The sequence below is a fragment of the Cyclopterus lumpus genome, chromosome 11 (genome assembly GCF_009769545.1).
Source record: "Cyclopterus lumpus isolate fCycLum1 chromosome 11, fCycLum1.pri, whole genome shotgun sequence".
NCBI classification, from domain to species: Eukaryota; Metazoa; Chordata; class Actinopteri; order Perciformes; family Cyclopteridae; genus Cyclopterus; species Cyclopterus lumpus.
The window spans coordinates 9906496-9923663 of NC_046976.1; the positions used below are offsets into that span (position 1 = coordinate 9906496).

The window sequence follows — 17168 nt, forward strand, 5'->3', positions numbered from 1 at the left end:
ATTGTAAGTAAGGAATGAAACTATGGACTTTTATTTATATATATATATATATATATATATATATATATATATATATATATATATATATATATATATATATATATATATATATATATATATATAGATTTTAACTTGGTTATTAAATAGGAGTTAAACACTTTTCAAAATTCCTGGATAAAAAATAAAAGACAAACTGCAAAGATATCAATGAGAAGCAAAGGTCATGTCAGAAGTACAGAAAAGCCCCCTATGATTTATGATTTACTTTCTACGTGATACATCATGTTTAAACCTCTGACATGCGTCTGTGTCATCCTTAGAGATGTTTGCTGAGGCTCTATGCAGTCAGGATTATTCTCGGTGTCTAGCGGAGCTGGAGGAGGTCCCTGTGTCATCCTTGTGGCCTAGAAACAGCACCCTGAGGGCCCTGGCCTCCCTGCTCACTGCAGAAGACCCTCAGGTCAACAAGGCAGCAGCCAACTACCTCTCGTCTGCATCACACACCCACTTCAGGATCAGAGTGAGTAGTGATAAAGAGAGCGACTATGTTTGAGAAATGCCAGTGTTCGGAGGCAAACGGCATTTCAAATTGTGTTGACGGATGCCACCAGCCATGTTTGAATGTTTATGTGGGTTTCTACAGGCAGTGGAGTGCTACACCCACGCACTGTCAGAGGCTGGAGTTCAGAGCCAGAGGGCGGCCTGTTCAGCTCTCAGCTGTCTGCAGGTCAGTGGCCTCTTGCATCATCTACAGGTGTGATACTGGGAATATTTGGATCTAGTTTAGGTCTCCATTTGTGTCAATTGGGGCTAACTTTCTTTCTGAGAGATACTATTTCAAAGATTCTTAAGTTCAGAGAAAGCTAATATGAAGCTTCAACAGTCTGAGTTGAGGGGTGTCTTCCAAAAGTACGATCTTCTTTAGGAGCAAAAACGTGCAGTGTGTTTGCTTGCCCCCCTCAGTGGAGGGATACTTCCTGGTGGTTGCATGTAGGAATGATTACAGCAACAAAAATGTCCTTTCAATGTACGTTACATTTGGCATATAGGTATTCTATTCAGATAGTGTTCACGGCATGGTACGAATTTAATCTGTTTTTTTTTTATTTTCAGTGGTATGCTATGCTAATTAAAAAAAGGAAATCATTCCAAATCAGCCCATTGTTTTTTTTTGTCTTCTTTGTACTTTGACAAGTGCCCTCTTCACAAAGTCTTTCTGTCCGTCTGCAGGCAGCAGAGAGCATCAAGGCCGTGGTAGCGCTGTGTGACTCGGCTGATGAAGAGCTTCGCCATGTTGCCATAGAAACCCTGCTCACATTTGGTCAGTAACAAATTTATGGAAAATCAAATGTTGCTCAGCTTGGTCTTTGCCACACTTTCCCAAATCCCTTCATCATTTCGGAAATTGTATTTTCTAAACAGCTGCCACAATATCAGATGTTTGTGCCCAAAGAATTCCCAATAACAATGTTATCTATAAAATGATATAATATTAATCTTTAACTTTTCTCCTCGTATTTTGAGTGTAATTTGCCAAAAGGGAGCAAACGGAGTCTAATCATTTAAGAGGTGACCCTTGTGTTTGTGGCAGGTGAGGAGGGGCGACTGGCGTACGAGCAGCTGGACACGGTGCCCAGGGAAATCCTCCGTCTGGGCACCCGGCGGGGAAACGCCGTCACCACTGCCTTCTGAGCCATCGCCAGCAAAAACATCACAAACGACATCTCGACCCCACCTTCGAGGACAGCACTGCCCCCCACTCAGCTACACCCCACACTGCACACCTCACAGGGCTGTTAATGACTGATCACTTTATTGATCTGCTTTTCTGCACAGACTTATGGACGCCGCCATATTAGATCAATGTTCTTACGGACACTGCCTTCTCATAGGAACTAACTCAGCCACAGACACACAACCTATACCCCTCCTGTACACACACACACACACACTTACACTCCTTGATTCTCCATCACCCCCCCCCCCCTTCCAGACACCCCTACACTTCACCCCTTCCTGTCCCTGCTTTCTGAGCCAGGCAGACACATTGAGTTTAACTGGAGCACAAATTTGACTGGACGCAAAGCCGCTGAAAGCTGCTCCAAAGACTGTGGGAACCAGAATTTGAGCAATGCATCTTCACCTTTCACATAACCTCATTCAACAACACCTATTTAATTTACTCGTTGATAAATCATCTTGATTGTTACAGAGTCAGTTGTGTCACGCAATATGCTAACTATGATCTTTGTATAATCACCGTCTGTCGTTAGAAATGTTTTCGGGTGCTTTTGAAAGATTTGCACTGTTGTAAGGCATGGACATATGGCATAACTTACACAGCCGGTGTAATATATGTGCTTGTATTCAAAATATATTTTTAGGTCGTTTTCTAGTACGTTCCATTTTGAGTTTCAGGGATTCTTGTACAATTTGAAATTGTGCGTTGTGTGGCAGGGAGGACCAATAATAAGTTGTGTCTTTCTCAGAGGAAGTGATGTTGTGGTTTAAAAGCCCGACTCTAACAGCAGTTTTACAGTCTTGAGCAGATTTTGACCTCAGTTATCTATCATTTGGAGGAATAGGAAAACCTGAAGGGTAGATCTGAAACGGGTCAGCACAGAGCCCACGTTTCACTCGCTCAGCAGTTTATATCAGAGTTTTCTCAAACTTGCAGTTGAACAAGTGCAATTTTCTGTACATACATGACCCTTTTGCACCCAGATGACATTGAAAGACAGAAAGTCAGCTTTGGTCATTTGCGCCTTGAGATGGAGGAATGCACTCTTGTTGATATATTTTTTTTCTAACCGTTGTAGAGCAAGTCCAGGGCAATAGATTTGGTTTGGGATCTTGATCCAATACCTTTATTAGAGCGGAGAATACTTTAGGTTAAGTAGGAGCCTCATTTTGGCTAACCGCACATTAATAAAGTATGTGAGATAATGACAGGATTAAAAATGTTGCTTTTCTTATAAGAAGCTGCAGAATGAGGTTTTTCTGTTTTGGGTCCGTTGTATTTCCCTCCATCCTCACTGTAATGTGGGAAAACTGACCCGACATAAGCGGCTATTCCAACTGTTGTCATTGTAACTGTACTACTGAGTCTTGTGCCGGTGCACAACGACAAAACTCACATTTGTTCAGACATCTTATTTATTATTTACTTGTAATTCTAATATTATTTGGAGTTATACTGTAATAGTGCAGATGACATTATGTAAATTAAATGTATATTTATGTTCTATTTTGGATCAGGTCTATTTGAAATATTGTTTAAAAAGACGTCCATGCTATTATAATGCAAATGTTTTCATGCTTAATTTTAATTGGAGTTTATTTTGAAGGAATTATAGTAGATTAATTATTATTTTTGTGGAAGATTACAATATAATTACTCTTCAAATGGATAACTTTTTTTCTAAAAGGTATTGAACATAATGGGACATTATATATTAGACATTTTACGTTATTACTTAGAATATTTACTGTAACCAAAGGCCGAATTAATTTTTCAATTTTATTAAGAGCTAATAATTCCTAATGGAGAATGTATTTTCAAAACAGTTGCATTTTGGCCAGAATAATGAGACTTATATATCAAAGCACACAATAGGACAAACCCATAATATATTAATCTTGTTATTTGGTTCTAACTGCACAGTCCAAAAGCCATATTGATTGAAAACGAGTGGTAATATTTTTTATGAAATATTTTCTTTTGTAATATCTGTAAATGTGTGAAGTTCTTATGAAAAGCTGAAGATAGTTCAGTTTTCTTTTCTAAACATGGTCCGTATTTTAAATAACAGTTACTTGTATTTCTTCCAGGATGTGAATAGCATTACAGTATTTTTGAAAACAAATCTAATTCATCCACTCATTTAGGGTTTGTTGAACTTTTGTTTTACAAACTTGCAGTTTACCAGTGTTAAGTCAAGTTGATTCCTTGGCTGTTCAATTCCTAATCCACACAAAGTACAAGTTGTCAAAATGTGCACATCTTATCTCTTATTCAGAGTAGTTTTAAGAATAATTTGGTGCACTTCATTGAAATTGATCAATAGCTTCTGTACTGATCCTTTAGTTGCATACTACACTTCACCACTGATTGGCAGCATTTCCTCTGCTCATCAAAAGATGCAATAAAGTTTATTTTTGCATAATTAAAACTGTTAAATGTCAGTCACGATTTGTCATTTGTTAGCTTTGAATGTGTTTTACATTTACATGTTCATGGGATAAGTGAAATGCATGTGCAGTCAATTCCAGTGTTGCCTTTTTATGGAAAGTATAGCATGGCATTTATGTATGACAATTGGTCATAAGTCAGTGTAGTGTTGCAAAAAGTTAGAAAAGTGCAGAGTTCAGTTGTCCTGATCAAAACTGAGCATTTTTTAGTAGATACCGAGACCAAGGTTTCAAATATCTGCATAATGAAGATCTTTAAGAGTTTTTTTAAATGAATGTAATCAGATCCTTTGAGTAATACAGACTCTTGCAATGTACAAGATATCTACACGCTGCAGGAAAGAAGAAATCTGATGGATAACACGTGTTGCATGCAGAAACATGTATAACATACTATTGCAGCTGGTAGAGCTGGAGAAATCATGCACAACTAGCAAAGACCAATTCTTTGAACGGGAAGCCAGCTAGGGTTATTTAATTATTGGATCTTTGGTGGCTCAATTGTCGTTCCAATGAAAAGAGCATTGCAGTAATCAATAAGAAAAGCACAAATTACTTTGCCTGGTGGGCACAGCAAGTCAACATGTCAGTCGAATATCAACAAATTCTTTTAAAAAGGAACGTTTTTATTTGACATTAGGCTTCACGTACAAAACTGATGGATATTGCACAATTTTACAGAGCAAATCAAAACACTACAGGGACAATCGCTTGGCCACATCCGGTAGTGCATGTTGCCTTTTTTCCTCCAGAAGAACGTAGCAGTTTCCAGCACATGATCCTTTTCCAAACAGGAAACATTAAGAGAGCTTAGGGGTCCAAACAAGTTTGGGTAGAACATGCAGCCTTTCAGCTCCAGACCAACTAGAAGCAAGTAACTAGTGGAGCTTCAAGGCTTGCTGTTAATTTCTTATACAAAACCCTAAAAAAAATAAATAAAACCCACATTCCCTCAAAACAGTCAGTCACATCATTAATGGCTCTGGTCTAGTAAAGTGTCCCATTAAGCCAGGACAGTGAGCACGGGCACAATACAAGGGCCATAAAACTGAAGAAAATAATTTCACCATCACGCCTCATTTTACTTATCAGTGAGTTTCCTACAGTGACTTGTTAAAATGTCTGCTGTGTGATAGGCCTCTGGCATTTCGAACAAGAACTGAAAGTATAGAAAAAGCCAAACTAAAAATAAAACCAACCTCAATTTGTTAAACTGTTACAAAAATGAAATGAAAGGCATGTCAAAACTATTGCCATTTGAAGTACATGCATTACTTTGAGCCAAATGGCTGCCAATTGTTGGTGCCAATGCAAAAATATTGCCGACCTGTAAAAAAGGTCAAAGTCCCATGACATACAAGAGTTGTCAGTCCTTTTCTCCTGAGGGTCCAGCTTGTTCATGGTCTGAGGTCTCTTCTTCCTCCTCAGTCTGCACTGCACTGCAGTCGCCCTCATCCTCCTCACCCACATTGAGAGCAATCTCCCTCAGTTCCTCCAGATTGTCTGGGCTCTCTCCTGTCAGCCTCTTAAAAGATTGGAAATTATAGATATAAAAGAAATGTAAATACAAGTAGGTTCCTCAGGTGTAGTCTAGTTTACTTAACTGGTTTGTTGAAATGGCCCCATCTGAACATGTGACAAATTAAGCCGTAAAGAATTAAGGCACTCCTTCATTAGAGGCTTTAATTTGAAATCGGTTATTTACCCGTATCTGGCAAGCTTGTGATGAAAATTAAGTTATGAGCACAAAATATTTCACCACAGAAATCAGGATATTACAGACAATAGCATTGTGCCTACCTCAATCATATCAGCCATGTACTGTACATGTTTTGCCAGCTCCTGTAGCTCAGCATTTTCACAACTTAGTTGAGTTATCTGGTCATCTTTGGCTTCAATGTCTTTGTGTAACTGGTTAAAAGAAAAGATAAAATTAGAAACACATTATGCATGAAAAAGGTTAAGAGGAACAATGGCACAAAGGGCAAACTGAACAGCTATTATAAATGAACTTTCAGAATAATGCATTTTACAGACATAAGCGCTGTAACCATGGGCTAAAAGAAAATAAATTCAAGTAGGCCTAACTTCCAGATTTCCAAATTAAAAGCAATTCTACTGGGGCACCAATCCTGTACACTTAGGATAAACAGTTTTAATGAGTGCAGTTAGGTGCAATGTTACTTTAAAAACCCAGTGCCAGCTGGACTGAAGCCAGCTAAGGTTGAGCCAGAGCGTGGGAACAATTCAAGTGACAGCTAAACATTAGCCATCTCAGAGATTACTCACCTTCTCATTCTCCTGTAAAACATTGTACAAGGCCTTCCGACGCTCCTCTGCTATCGCTTTCCAGTAGGTTGAAGGAGGCGTTTCTACAAAAAAAAAAGTGACAGAAATTTAGAGCAAGAGAGAAAATAATGTTGGGTTGATGCCATACATGGTACGTAATGAATCGATAATGATGCCTACCTACAACCATAAGTTCATATGCCTCATTGGTAGTGCCATTTGTCAAACACTGGGTTTCTTCAGTTTGCGTAGACTTCACTTCTACTTTCACCCTCTTTGGACCTCTAGTTTGGTCTGAACTGCAGTGTTTCCTTTTGGGAATGACCTTTGCCACCTAAAGAGAAAATAAATAAAGCTATAACCTTTTAATGTTGAAACTCACTAAAGGCAGCAACAGATCAATTGTTATTTTTAGTGAAACCGTTTACAGCAGTTTTATCTAATGCAAACATGGACAAGATGGACACCCAACTTTAATGACCTCCTGCGACAAGTCACAACATACCTGAGATGACCTTCCCAAGTCTTTGTTGCCAGCTAAGACCTGCAGGGTTTGCCTTGGACATCCTGCTGCCTTTTGAGAGGGTGTGAAAAAGCCCTGAGAGTGAAAGACAAAAACTCAGTGTTAGCTTACAGAGTAGATCACAAACCATGGATATGAGAATGGTTAACAAAAGGAAAAAATCCTAATCACTTACCAGATGCATTTTGAGAAACTCAGTCACACAGGGTAAATTAACATGACCCGTGTACTCATTTTCAAAGCCTCTATTCATTAGGGCTTAGCATCACTTTGCATGCTTTACTTTAGTAACACCATCACCATGGGAGAGAGGGCATAAGTGAAGCGGCTCACAACACCAACAACACTGCCGGCATGTGCAACAGGCCCACAGGTGTCAGAACAGGGTGCAAACCGTAACAGCCGTGGGAAAGTTACTCCTCAAGGTTCATTACAGTGCCACAAACACTCACTCTGTTAATGTTTGGCCACAGCTTAACACTGCTTGCGTTTCATGACAACAGAAAAGGCTGTGAGGGAAAGAATGTCCAACACTAAACCCATAAATATTATAAATTAAAAACAAGAACCATGAAGGAGCTAAGGAAGCCAAATGTTGTAGCTGTACATGCATTTAAGATATCTAGTCTAGGCACACTTTTCCTTTCTGACATCTATTAAACTTTGTATAGCAAAAATAGTAATGACACTATTAAACCGTGAGAAGAGGCAAGAAACAATGACAGATTCCCTTTTTCTAATTCAATTGACGCTAGGGTACATATCGCGGGTCTCTGGGCTACATGTACCATCAAGTACCACTGACGACATCAGCCACACAAACAATGGCACAATATAACTTTAGGTTATATCGTGAGAACATATAAAAGTGACTATTAACGAAATCCGTGAACTTTAAAACGTAAATTAATTAAACAGACCTATTTTAAAAACAGATTAATCCAGTAACTCACCTTCAAATTCTCATTAGACTTTTGCTGGCTGTGTTTTAACTTTCCATTGAAACTCATTTTCTTTCTTGAGAACTGGTGGGGAAACACAGCGTCACTATACACAGAACTTAGCGTAACAAACATGAGGGGAAAAGTGACAAAATATAATAACGTTGGTTTCAACATTAGAAGGTAGCTTAACGTTAGACTGTAAATGCGACATTAAATAGTTGGTGAACGTGTAAATTATAATGCTAGCTACTTAACGTTAGCTTTAGCAATCGATTCTAACGCTGCTCAGAATATCGATAACGTGACTTGTGTCGCCACCTCTGTATGAAAAGTGTGTCTCGTTTAAAAAAAAAAGGTAAAAATGACGGACCTGACGCTAAATCTACGATGATTCAAGAGACAGTTGAATTTAATTAAGTATATATTAATGTCGTTAAACTACTTACCGTTGGTGAACAACACACGCCGCCGTTGCAAATAGCCAAAGACTGCCTATTCTTTCCACTCAGGATCTCGCGCCAGGGGCTTAAATACGCCTACTCAGTCACGTGACAAAGGCGCCCCCTCACGAGGGAGCTTTTTTCGCGCAGTTGTTTTTTTTATCCGCGTGCGGTCACATGTCAAAACACGTCACATCTTTGTAGTCGACGGTGCAGCCATTTTGGGGAGGCTGTAGTCGATCTTGTGTGTGCCATTGCCAGCTGCCTAACACCACACAAAGAAACCAAACGGACAAACGTTGGACGACACGCCGTTAACTATGGGCCCGCCGGGAGAGAGAACACGCCACACGTCGCCTAAAAGAACGGAGGATTTCAACTGGATTGTGGATTTATCTTGACATGGCATGCGGCGGGGCGAGTCGGAGGTTGTGACGACTGAAGAAAAGAAGAGAAAGAAAACAAACGCAGCGAACACCGCGAAACTTCAGACGTGGAAAGGGTTTTTTGTTTAGCGAATGTGTATTGCGTCATTCAGCGTTTGTCGGCTGTTGATTCACTTGCTGTTTTTTGTTGATTAAGTTGTTGACAAGACGCGACTAAAGCAAACCAGACCGAGCTAAAATGCCGAGCACGAGCAGAACCAGTTAGTCCGTCACCGCTGCAGGTCTCTCGACTCTCACAACACTGGCAGTCGCGTTGAACCTGGCGAGAAAATGTAAACTCGTAGAAAGATGACTGTACGCTAGCTAGCCAACCACACGTGGGCCTCGATTAAGCCAATCAGTCAGAAGATAAGATGTAGCTATATCGTCGGTTCACTACTAGTTAGTGTTGGAAGTGAATGCCTAGATTAGCTTGCTAGCTCACCTTAGCTAGTGTGCTAAAAATACGCCCACATCATGACTATCGGCAGTGGCAGCACCGCAGGCCGTGGGCCGAGTCAGTGGCAGTGAAAGTCAAGGAAATGTCAAGGTACTTTCGCAGTAGTCTTCGATGTTACCCGGTGCCAATATCTCCTGGCATCTGTATTTACCTGCCATGTTTGTCTGTATCCCTAATCCGTCTTTAAACACGCACATAACGCTGTATCTACAGAGAAACACACATTAAATGATAGCCATGGATGAGGGACTTTGAAATGACCCAAATAATATAATATTTGTCTGCCTGCTAGTCTCTGTAGTCCTCAATTTCACTAGCACAAATATATGTATAGTCGGTATGGGTTTTTACAGTAGCAGCCATTTCTGTTTTCAGTAAAAAGACAAATTTGAGTTGCACTTTTCTTTAAAACTGTTCATCCCTTGTTGATGGCAGGTTGAAAAACGCTCATTTGGCTTAAAGGTCATGTCTTAAAACATGGATTTCTGAACAAGTAATATGGAGATGTAGTCTTAGCTTGTTGACAAATCCCCTCCTAAACGCTGCCCTTTAACACAAAATTTAAAAATGACTTAGTATTGTTTCTGATTTGTTGAACTTCTCAGTTGATAGTGGGTATTTTATAGATCTAGAGTTTGATGCGTTGTTTCTGCAAAGGGTAGCTACCTCCATCCTTTATCCAACGTATGAATACAAAAGTACAGAGTTTTGCCAAAATATTCTGCACAGAGAAGACCCTACCATCAAAGTCTAACCATGGGGGACCCAACTTCTCGAAGAAATCAAACAAGAAATCGACTACGAGCTCAACTTCGGAAGAAAAGGGAATCTTTGGCTGATCAGTTTGACTTCAAGATTTATATAGCCTTCGTTTTCAAAGAAAAGGTTTGTCAGTAGACTGGAAGAATGCAAACTTTATTGACAATCCAAAATTATACTTTTCTCATACTTTGACACAATATTCTCCATCTCTTTGCTCATTTCACAATTAAACATTGAATTCACACCTGTTCCTTTTTATGTTCCCACAGCAAAACAACTTTAAATACAAGTTTGTTCCTGTGTTCTTTCATTACAGAAAAAGAAGTCTGCACTTTTTGAGGTGGCTGAAGTGGTGCCAGTGATGACCAACAACTATGAAGAAAACATCATACGAGGTGTGCGAGATTCCAGCTACTCTCTCGATAGTTCAATAGAACTCCTGCAAAAAGATGTTGTGCAACTGCACGCCCCCCGATACCAGTCAATGCGAAGGGTAAGTTGGTGCATCGTTTGGGGGGCGGGGGGGGCTTGAAAAAGAAGTCCAATTGTGTTTTACATTGATTTCTGTTTCACAGGATGTGATAGGCTGCACACAGGAGATGGACTTCATCCTTTGGCCACGCAACGATATTGAAAAGATTGTGTGTCTACTGTTCTCCAGATGGAAGGGGGCCGATGATGAACCCTTTAGGCCTGTTCAGGTCAGAATGTGGCATCTCTGCAGATTGCTAGGGCTGTAAATGTTTTGATTAAAATTAGAGCTGCATCCAAATGATTTTCATTACCAACGCAGATTACATTCTAGATTAATTGGTTGACTGTTTAGTTAATAAAATGTTAAACAGTGTTTGAAACCTTTTTTAACAAAATGAAAATAACCTGATTTTCACATTGAGACATTTGAAATAATACGCTACCAAGAAATATTCATACAATAATGAATTTGATTTGTGAATCACCCTGCTTTAGTCAATATGAAACATAATGTACTTCTTGGCTCACAAGACTCTCCTCTGACTAACAGGCCAAGTTCGAATTTCATCATGGAGACTACGAGAAGCAATTCTTGCATGCTTTGGGTCGTAAAGACAAGGCTGGAATGGTCATGAACAACCCAACACAGTCTGTATTTCTCTTCATGGATAGACAGCACTTGCAGGTGAGTCAGTCTACTGAAATGATGTTACTGATTTGACTAACTGAAACCCCAGACATTGTTCTAACACACTTAACTGCAAATGTTCCCTGTCTACCTATTGCAGACTACTAAAACCAAGGCCACAGTGTTCAAGTTGTGCAGCCTCTGCCTATACTTGCCTCAGGACCAGCTGACCTGCTGGGGTGTGGGAGACATCGAGGATCACCTCCGCCCATACATGTCCGATTAAGGCTTCCTGCATCACCCAGCCACACAGGAAAAAACCCTTCCCCTCCTTCCTGCCTCAGCCTTCAGAAGCAAATTGATGTACTCATCTCCATTCATTTCCTTTTTAAAAGATTTGAACTTGTGCTTGGATCTCTCCTGTTTTTGTTACCTACTCGTTCTCCCCTCCCTGACCTGAGCTGATTCAGTTCCCATCCTTATCTTTTTTTCCTCATGCTCCCAATGTTCCTCCTCTTCTCTGCCATTTTTGGATTGGTTCCCCCATTTTTTTCCCTTTTGCTCCCTCTTCATTCCCCCCCTTACTCACTCATACATTTTTGTTCATTTGAACCTGCACGAACATTGATTTTGAGTGGTTGGTTGTTCTCTTGGAGCCGCACTATCAACAGCACCGGTCATTGAAGGAACTCTTTATGTTGCATCAAAACAAGAACAAACAATACACAGGTCTTCACGGCGGTTCTCAGATGGACGTGTTTAATATCCTTGTTGTCATAAGAAAGGATTGTTAAAGCTTGTTTGTAATGTCAATGGGGTTTCTAGAACAACTTTACACAATCGTTTGACCAAGGTTAGGTGTGACTAGGTGTTTAATCGCCTGTATAAGCAAGGAAAACAAGATGAACAATATGTCAAATCATATGGTGTAGGTATTGCTTCTTTAAAACCGCCTTAGTTTTTTTTTTTTTTTTTTTTGCTGGACTTTAAAACATGTTTTGGTGCCATTTGCTTTCGCCTCAGACATGCTAGGCAGGCCGTTGCTAAATTATTAAGTGGCTTGAAAGGCATTGTACACAAAGTTGAGACGTGTTGGTTAGCTGTTGGAGGTCATTGTCACCGTTCAAGCACCATTCATTTAAGCTACTGAAATCAGTGTTTTGTTTTTTTTGGGGATGTGGGGTGGTGAAAAACTGAAATGGTGACATACTTAACGTTTAACTTGCCTAACAAAGTTGCTGAAGCTAACTGATTTTTTGTTAATTTGAACTACTAAAATTAAAATAATTTGCTGCCATGCTCATCAAATTAAAATTGGGCTTGCTTGTCAAAGAATATGAAGTACATAGTACATATAATTTTGCTCCTTGTTGATTCAGTGTGTTCAGTTAAAAGGGTATTAGGCGTGTAACTTCTGGGTTTTTTTCTGTTGATTCTCAAATCAATACTGCTGAGCATATCCCAATACAATGCAAATTCTGAAAGCATAACTCTTGTCTATTTGTTTTATTGCATGTGCATGAAATGGTACCATCGATACAGTTGTTGGGTCAGAAGTGACCATACAGCTATTAGTTTCTCTGGAACTGTTTATATATATATATATATATATATGCGCGCGCAACATTCATTTAGTAACCAGCCAACATGGAACTGACCACTAATATCCTTTGTACAGTCAGTAGATTTGAGAACTATTTATCTGTGTCCCTTGTTTTGACAGTTCACATGATGTGATTTACAGACAGGCACAGAGGGGAGACAGCTTAGCTGCTGCCAAGGTGTTTAGTGTGTCTCCCTTGTGCTATGAGCTTCCCTGTGGCCTTGTTGGTGAGGTCTACAGTGGCAAACGCCAGCGTCCGTCCTTGCTTCAGAACCTGAGCAGTGATGAGTAGATCCTCTCCAATCTTGGCAGCATTCATGTATCTGTAAGACATTGACATTTGTACTTTTATAAAGTTAATCTTCAACCTGGCCTGTTTTTAACACACTGAAGGTCAAGGCCTGAAAACAGGGCTGCATATACCCCTGAGGACATGGAGATCATGCCCTCTATTTATTCTGGGGAATGTAGGGCTTTTTAGGAACAAGAGTTTGTGTTGTAACACACAAACTACGTATCTGCTGTAAGTAGTTTGAGCAAATATGGTGGCTGAAAGATCTAAAACATTTTAGATATTCTTATTGGTTAATTCCAAAATGCCAACCATACCTAAAATGTATTAGAAATCTGTAATATATGGTTCAAATGAGTAATTTGGAGGAAAATAAAATAAAAATGGTCATCGAAATGGTGACTAAGTTTTAACCAGTGTTATCTGGTTACATTTGTCAATTTGAGAGCTCAAATGTCCATTTATATTTACATTGTTCATGGACTCACGTTATATTCATATCCACACTGACTCCTGGTGCTCCCCTCTCAGTATACATGATAGCCATGGTGGATATGACATCGACCAGGGTGGCTGTCAACCCGCCGTGTAGCGTCCCTCCCCGGTTGGTGTGCTCCTCGTCCACCCGCATCTCACACACCACCTTTCCTGGACTGGCAGACAAGACGTCCACCTGAAGGACACACATATTACACTACCATAATACGCTACCTCTTACAGTGCAACAATGCGGAGGATATTAGTCACATAGTTACATATACATATTATTGGTCAATAACTGTTTCTGTATGTATCTTTACCTTGCTCAGGACTTTGTCAAAGCCTGGTTGATCTACCATCGCTCTCATTATTTGCTTTAATGAATTTAAAGACAGCGAAACCATATTTAACGCTAAATAAATAGCCAAATAAACGCGTTCAATGTCAAACCTAACCGCCTCTTGTCAAACTTCTGTTTACCTCACACCGGAAACGGTTGCGTCCGATAAATCGTCCGGGCGAAATTTACAGCTAATCTGCAAGCGTTAGCTAAAGTGCATGGTTGTATTCTCGGTTAAGAAAACAAGCTCCGCATTAATAACAATAAGTGGTGGTATTAATTGATAACGGCCCATTTAATCTACAGGTGTTCGTGTTTAAGTATAATAAATAACGTTTATATGTTGCTTCGCTGGGATTTGTTGAGACGTTAATTTGAACATTTACCCGAAAGTCTTTCACTGGTGCACCTGAGAGAGGAAACGTGGACTAATGTTTGCGTTAGTCTAACGTTACTTCTACTGTGCAATTCTCAAAGTAAAACTAGTGGCTGGAAAACATGGCTTCTAATGTTGTATCAGACTCGGACAAACCATCGGTTTCTAATGTGGAACAAAGCAGAAGTCGCCTCTGCGATGAGTTTGCTGCAATAACAGGAACCGATAGCGCTGCGGCTCAGTGCTACCTGGCTGTAAACGAGTGGGAGATGGAGGTACAGTAGACAACCGAGGCCTCTCAGTTGTGACATTAGGTCACATGGGTCACTGTTGCGCCAAGATACAGAATGCCATGATGATGAGATGGCAGGTTGCTGCAGTTTATTTCATGTAAACATGTTTACAATTCTGTTATGGGTGTCATTACAATCTTAAGGTGGATTTGATGTACATTTTCCATTATTTCTCTACCAGAGAGCTTTAAACTCATTCTTTGAGGCTGATTTGGAGAAAGTATTTGATGAAGATTTTCCAGAGAGTGAGACCAGTCCCAAAGCAAAGAGGCAAAAAGTTGAGGAAAAACCTCCAGAAGGCTGGTAAGTCTACAGTCTTCCTCCTTTGACACTCCCAAGTTCCTTAATGTGTTCAATGATTGACTCCAAATAAATCAATGGTCTGTGCACATTTACCAGTATAGATTTGACTGCTGACAGTCCAGCCTCCACACGCAAACCCTCAGAAGAAGACGACAATAAACTGTCACTAATCTCCTGGAACGTGGATGGACTCGATACAGACAACCTTGGAGAGCGTGCAAGAGGCCTGTGCTCCTACTTAGTCTTGTAAGCTTGTTTATCTACACTGCTACTCCTTGTTGGCATCACTTGAGATTGTATTTAGTCTGTTTATAGCAGAGGTCAGCTGCTAAGCAGCAAACCTGGAAAGATGGCAGATAGCATTTAAAAGGTAAATCTGGTCTTTGTGTAGATACACTCCTGACGTGGTGTTCCTCCAGGAGCTTATTCCACCTTACGTCCAGTACTTGAAGAAACGGGCTGTCAGCTACCTAATCATTGAAGGTATGTTATGCTCAACTGGCCTTTTGACATGTCACAGGAGGAAAAACACAATTAATAATGTCTGAATTCTATTTAGCTACTTCAGTTTCAGGGTCCTGGTATTGTATTTACTGTCACACTGGTTTGGCTTACTGGGACACTTAAATAGAACAGAGCCTGTGCTTTTCCTGATATGACAAGTCAAAATGTCTTCCGTTTAAAAGATCTACGATGTAGGTATTTTCACTTGACTCATGTTGCACTGAACTCTATTTTTATTACATGATGGCTGTCTGGTGGTTCCACAGTATGTTGAAGTAAATACAAAAAGTAATAAACTGAGGCTGAGAACAGAACAGAACTATCCTCTGAACTTTCGCTGACTAGGTGGCGAGGAGGGTTACTTTACCGGGATGATGCTGAAGAAGACACGGGTCAAATTTTTGGAGAGCGAGATAGTACCTTACCCGACAACTCAAATGATGAGGAATCTGCTTGTAGTTCAGGTTCGTTCAAGGATAGTTCAATCCAAATACTCAAGCCATGTTCAGCTCGCCTAAAAAGTTTTGTTTTTTTCTCTTTGAAATCAGGTAACATTCAAAGGCCAGAAGCTGTGTCTGATGACATCCCACTTTGAGAGCTGCAAAGCCCAAGCAGAGGAACGGATGAAACAGCTGCGAGTGGTGATTCAGAGGATGAGAGAGTCACCTGAGGATGTTACTGTCCTGTTTGGAGGGGACACAAACCTGAGGGACACTGAGGTCAGTCATTTGTCTTGGCATCGAAACAGTGGTGTTCATGCTCGCATTTTAGTTTTTTCCCCCCTGCATGTAATCACACAGTGTACCTCCTCTAAAACTATTGCCCCGGGCTCCATCTCAGGTTGCCAAAGTGGGTCTGCCCTGCAGTGTCTGCGATGTGTGGGAACGACTGGGAAAGCAGGAGCACTGCCGCTACACATGGGACACTAAAGCCAACAACAACAAGAATGTTCCTTACGTCAGTCGCTGCCGCTTTGACCGGGTCTACCTCCGCCCGGCTGCCAAGGACGGCGTCCCATGCCTGGCCCCTGACCACTTGGCCCTGGTGGGGCTGGAGAAGCTGGACTGTGGACGCTTCACTAGTGATCACTGGGGAATCTACTGTAGCTTCTCTGCTGCGTAGAAATGCACAATACAACCTGAAACACAGCAGTTTTAGGTTTTGGTTTAGTTTGTTTTGTTTTCACGGTCAATACAAACACTTTTTCTGTAAAAGAAAATGACCTGACCTCATCTGAGGATGGTTACCTGTACATTTTGTAGTGATCAGTTTTATCTTCTAATGTGTCTATTATTGGAGTCTTTGCTTTTTGGAGTTTCTTTTTTAAAACTTGTATTGGTAAATAAAAGTAGGAATTTTGTGTATATGTAATATTGCTATCTGAACACTAGAGAGCACTACAGAGTTCAATTGCAATTGAACAGTACAGAGTTTAGTATTTACATAAAAATAAAGAAGTCTGAATCTGAATAGTGACTCTGTAATTGAAGCTCTAGGTCCATGAACATGACCCAAAAGCAAACTCCTCACAATTTAGACAAACTCAAACATGGACAATGTGGAACAGATTTTAACCCATGGATCCAAAACTCTGAGTGCAGCCTGTATTTGTATCATTAATATTCCTGTGGTTCTTGTGCTATGTCACAAAAGGTGTGTTGTGAAATAGGCATATTAGAATAATATGTTTTACTTGGCTCTATAATGTACAATTCTATATTATGACCTCAGTGATACCCCAGACCCGATGTAACCTCGTCTGCCATCACATTGTCAAGACGTGTCCCTCGCCTCTCTCTGTCGTGCACTCTTCAGATCTCAGAGTGTGTTTTCATGTTTGC

At 40.3% G+C, this 17168-nt stretch overlaps 5 protein-coding genes across 10 annotated transcripts in view; 3 read left to right on the top strand and 2 right to left on the bottom strand.

Annotated features, from left to right (window-relative positions):
- Nucleotides 1-3247, top strand: part of ripor2 (RHO family interacting cell polarization regulator 2) — a 49189-nt gene extending 45942 nt beyond the window's left edge. For 3 of the 5 annotated variants that reach the window (XM_034544824.1, XM_034544828.1, XM_034544827.1), the window contains exons 19-22: nt 321-520; nt 644-754; nt 1231-1321; nt 1592-3247. In XM_034544824.1, coding sequence (XP_034400715.1) covers nt 321-520; nt 644-754; nt 1231-1321; nt 1592-1692 — 503 coding nt within the window. In that variant the 3' untranslated portion in view covers nt 1693-3247. The remainder of the gene's footprint in view (nt 1-320; nt 521-643; nt 755-1230; nt 1322-1591) is intronic. The other 2 variants (XM_034544825.1, XM_034544829.1) reach the window with 1 other exon arrangement.
- A 1549-nt stretch (nt 3248-4796) lies between these two features.
- On the bottom strand, nt 4797-8514 carry gmnn (geminin DNA replication inhibitor). The gene is made up of 7 exons (XM_034544635.1): nt 8394-8514; nt 7957-8028; nt 6986-7078; nt 6661-6814; nt 6481-6563; nt 5992-6102; nt 4797-5716 (listed from the first exon to the last, which is right to left on the bottom strand). The coding sequence occupies exons 2-7, from the start codon at nt 8011-8013 to the stop codon at nt 5558-5560; spliced, it is 657 nt and encodes a 218-aa protein (XP_034400526.1). The 5' UTR covers nt 8014-8028; nt 8394-8514; the 3' UTR covers nt 4797-5557.
- Nucleotides 8515-8551: 37 nt separating this feature from the next.
- On the top strand, nt 8552-12626 carry c11h6orf62 (chromosome 11 C6orf62 homolog). Of its 2 annotated transcripts, XM_034544634.1 has the most exons (6): nt 8552-9362; nt 10002-10157; nt 10351-10527; nt 10610-10735; nt 11059-11193; nt 11297-12626. In XM_034544634.1, exons 2-6 carry the CDS (start codon nt 10029-10031, stop codon nt 11420-11422), a joined length of 693 nt encoding a protein of 230 aa, XP_034400525.1. In that variant the 5' UTR covers nt 8552-9362; nt 10002-10028; the 3' UTR covers nt 11423-12626. The 2 variants fall into 2 exon arrangements, with proteins under 2 accessions (XP_034400525.1, XP_034400524.1); XM_034544633.1 differs by having other exon boundaries at nt 8553-10157.
- A 1-nt stretch (nt 12627) lies between these two features.
- Nucleotides 12628-14022, bottom strand: acot13 (acyl-CoA thioesterase 13). The gene is made up of 3 exons (XM_034544636.1): nt 13832-14022; nt 13520-13704; nt 12628-13062 (listed from the first exon to the last, which is right to left on the bottom strand). Exons 1-3 carry the CDS (start codon nt 13913-13915, stop codon nt 12903-12905), a joined length of 429 nt encoding a protein of 142 aa, XP_034400527.1. The 5' UTR covers nt 13916-14022; the 3' UTR covers nt 12628-12902.
- Nucleotides 14017-16797, top strand: tdp2b (tyrosyl-DNA phosphodiesterase 2b). Its single transcript, XM_034544632.1, has 7 exons — nt 14017-14502; nt 14702-14823; nt 14920-15069; nt 15215-15306; nt 15673-15791; nt 15876-16046; nt 16168-16797. Exons 1-7 carry the CDS (start codon nt 14350-14352, stop codon nt 16447-16449), a joined length of 1089 nt encoding a protein of 362 aa, XP_034400523.1. The 5' UTR covers nt 14017-14349; the 3' UTR covers nt 16450-16797.
- The last annotated feature ends 371 nt before the right edge of the window (nt 16798-17168 follow it).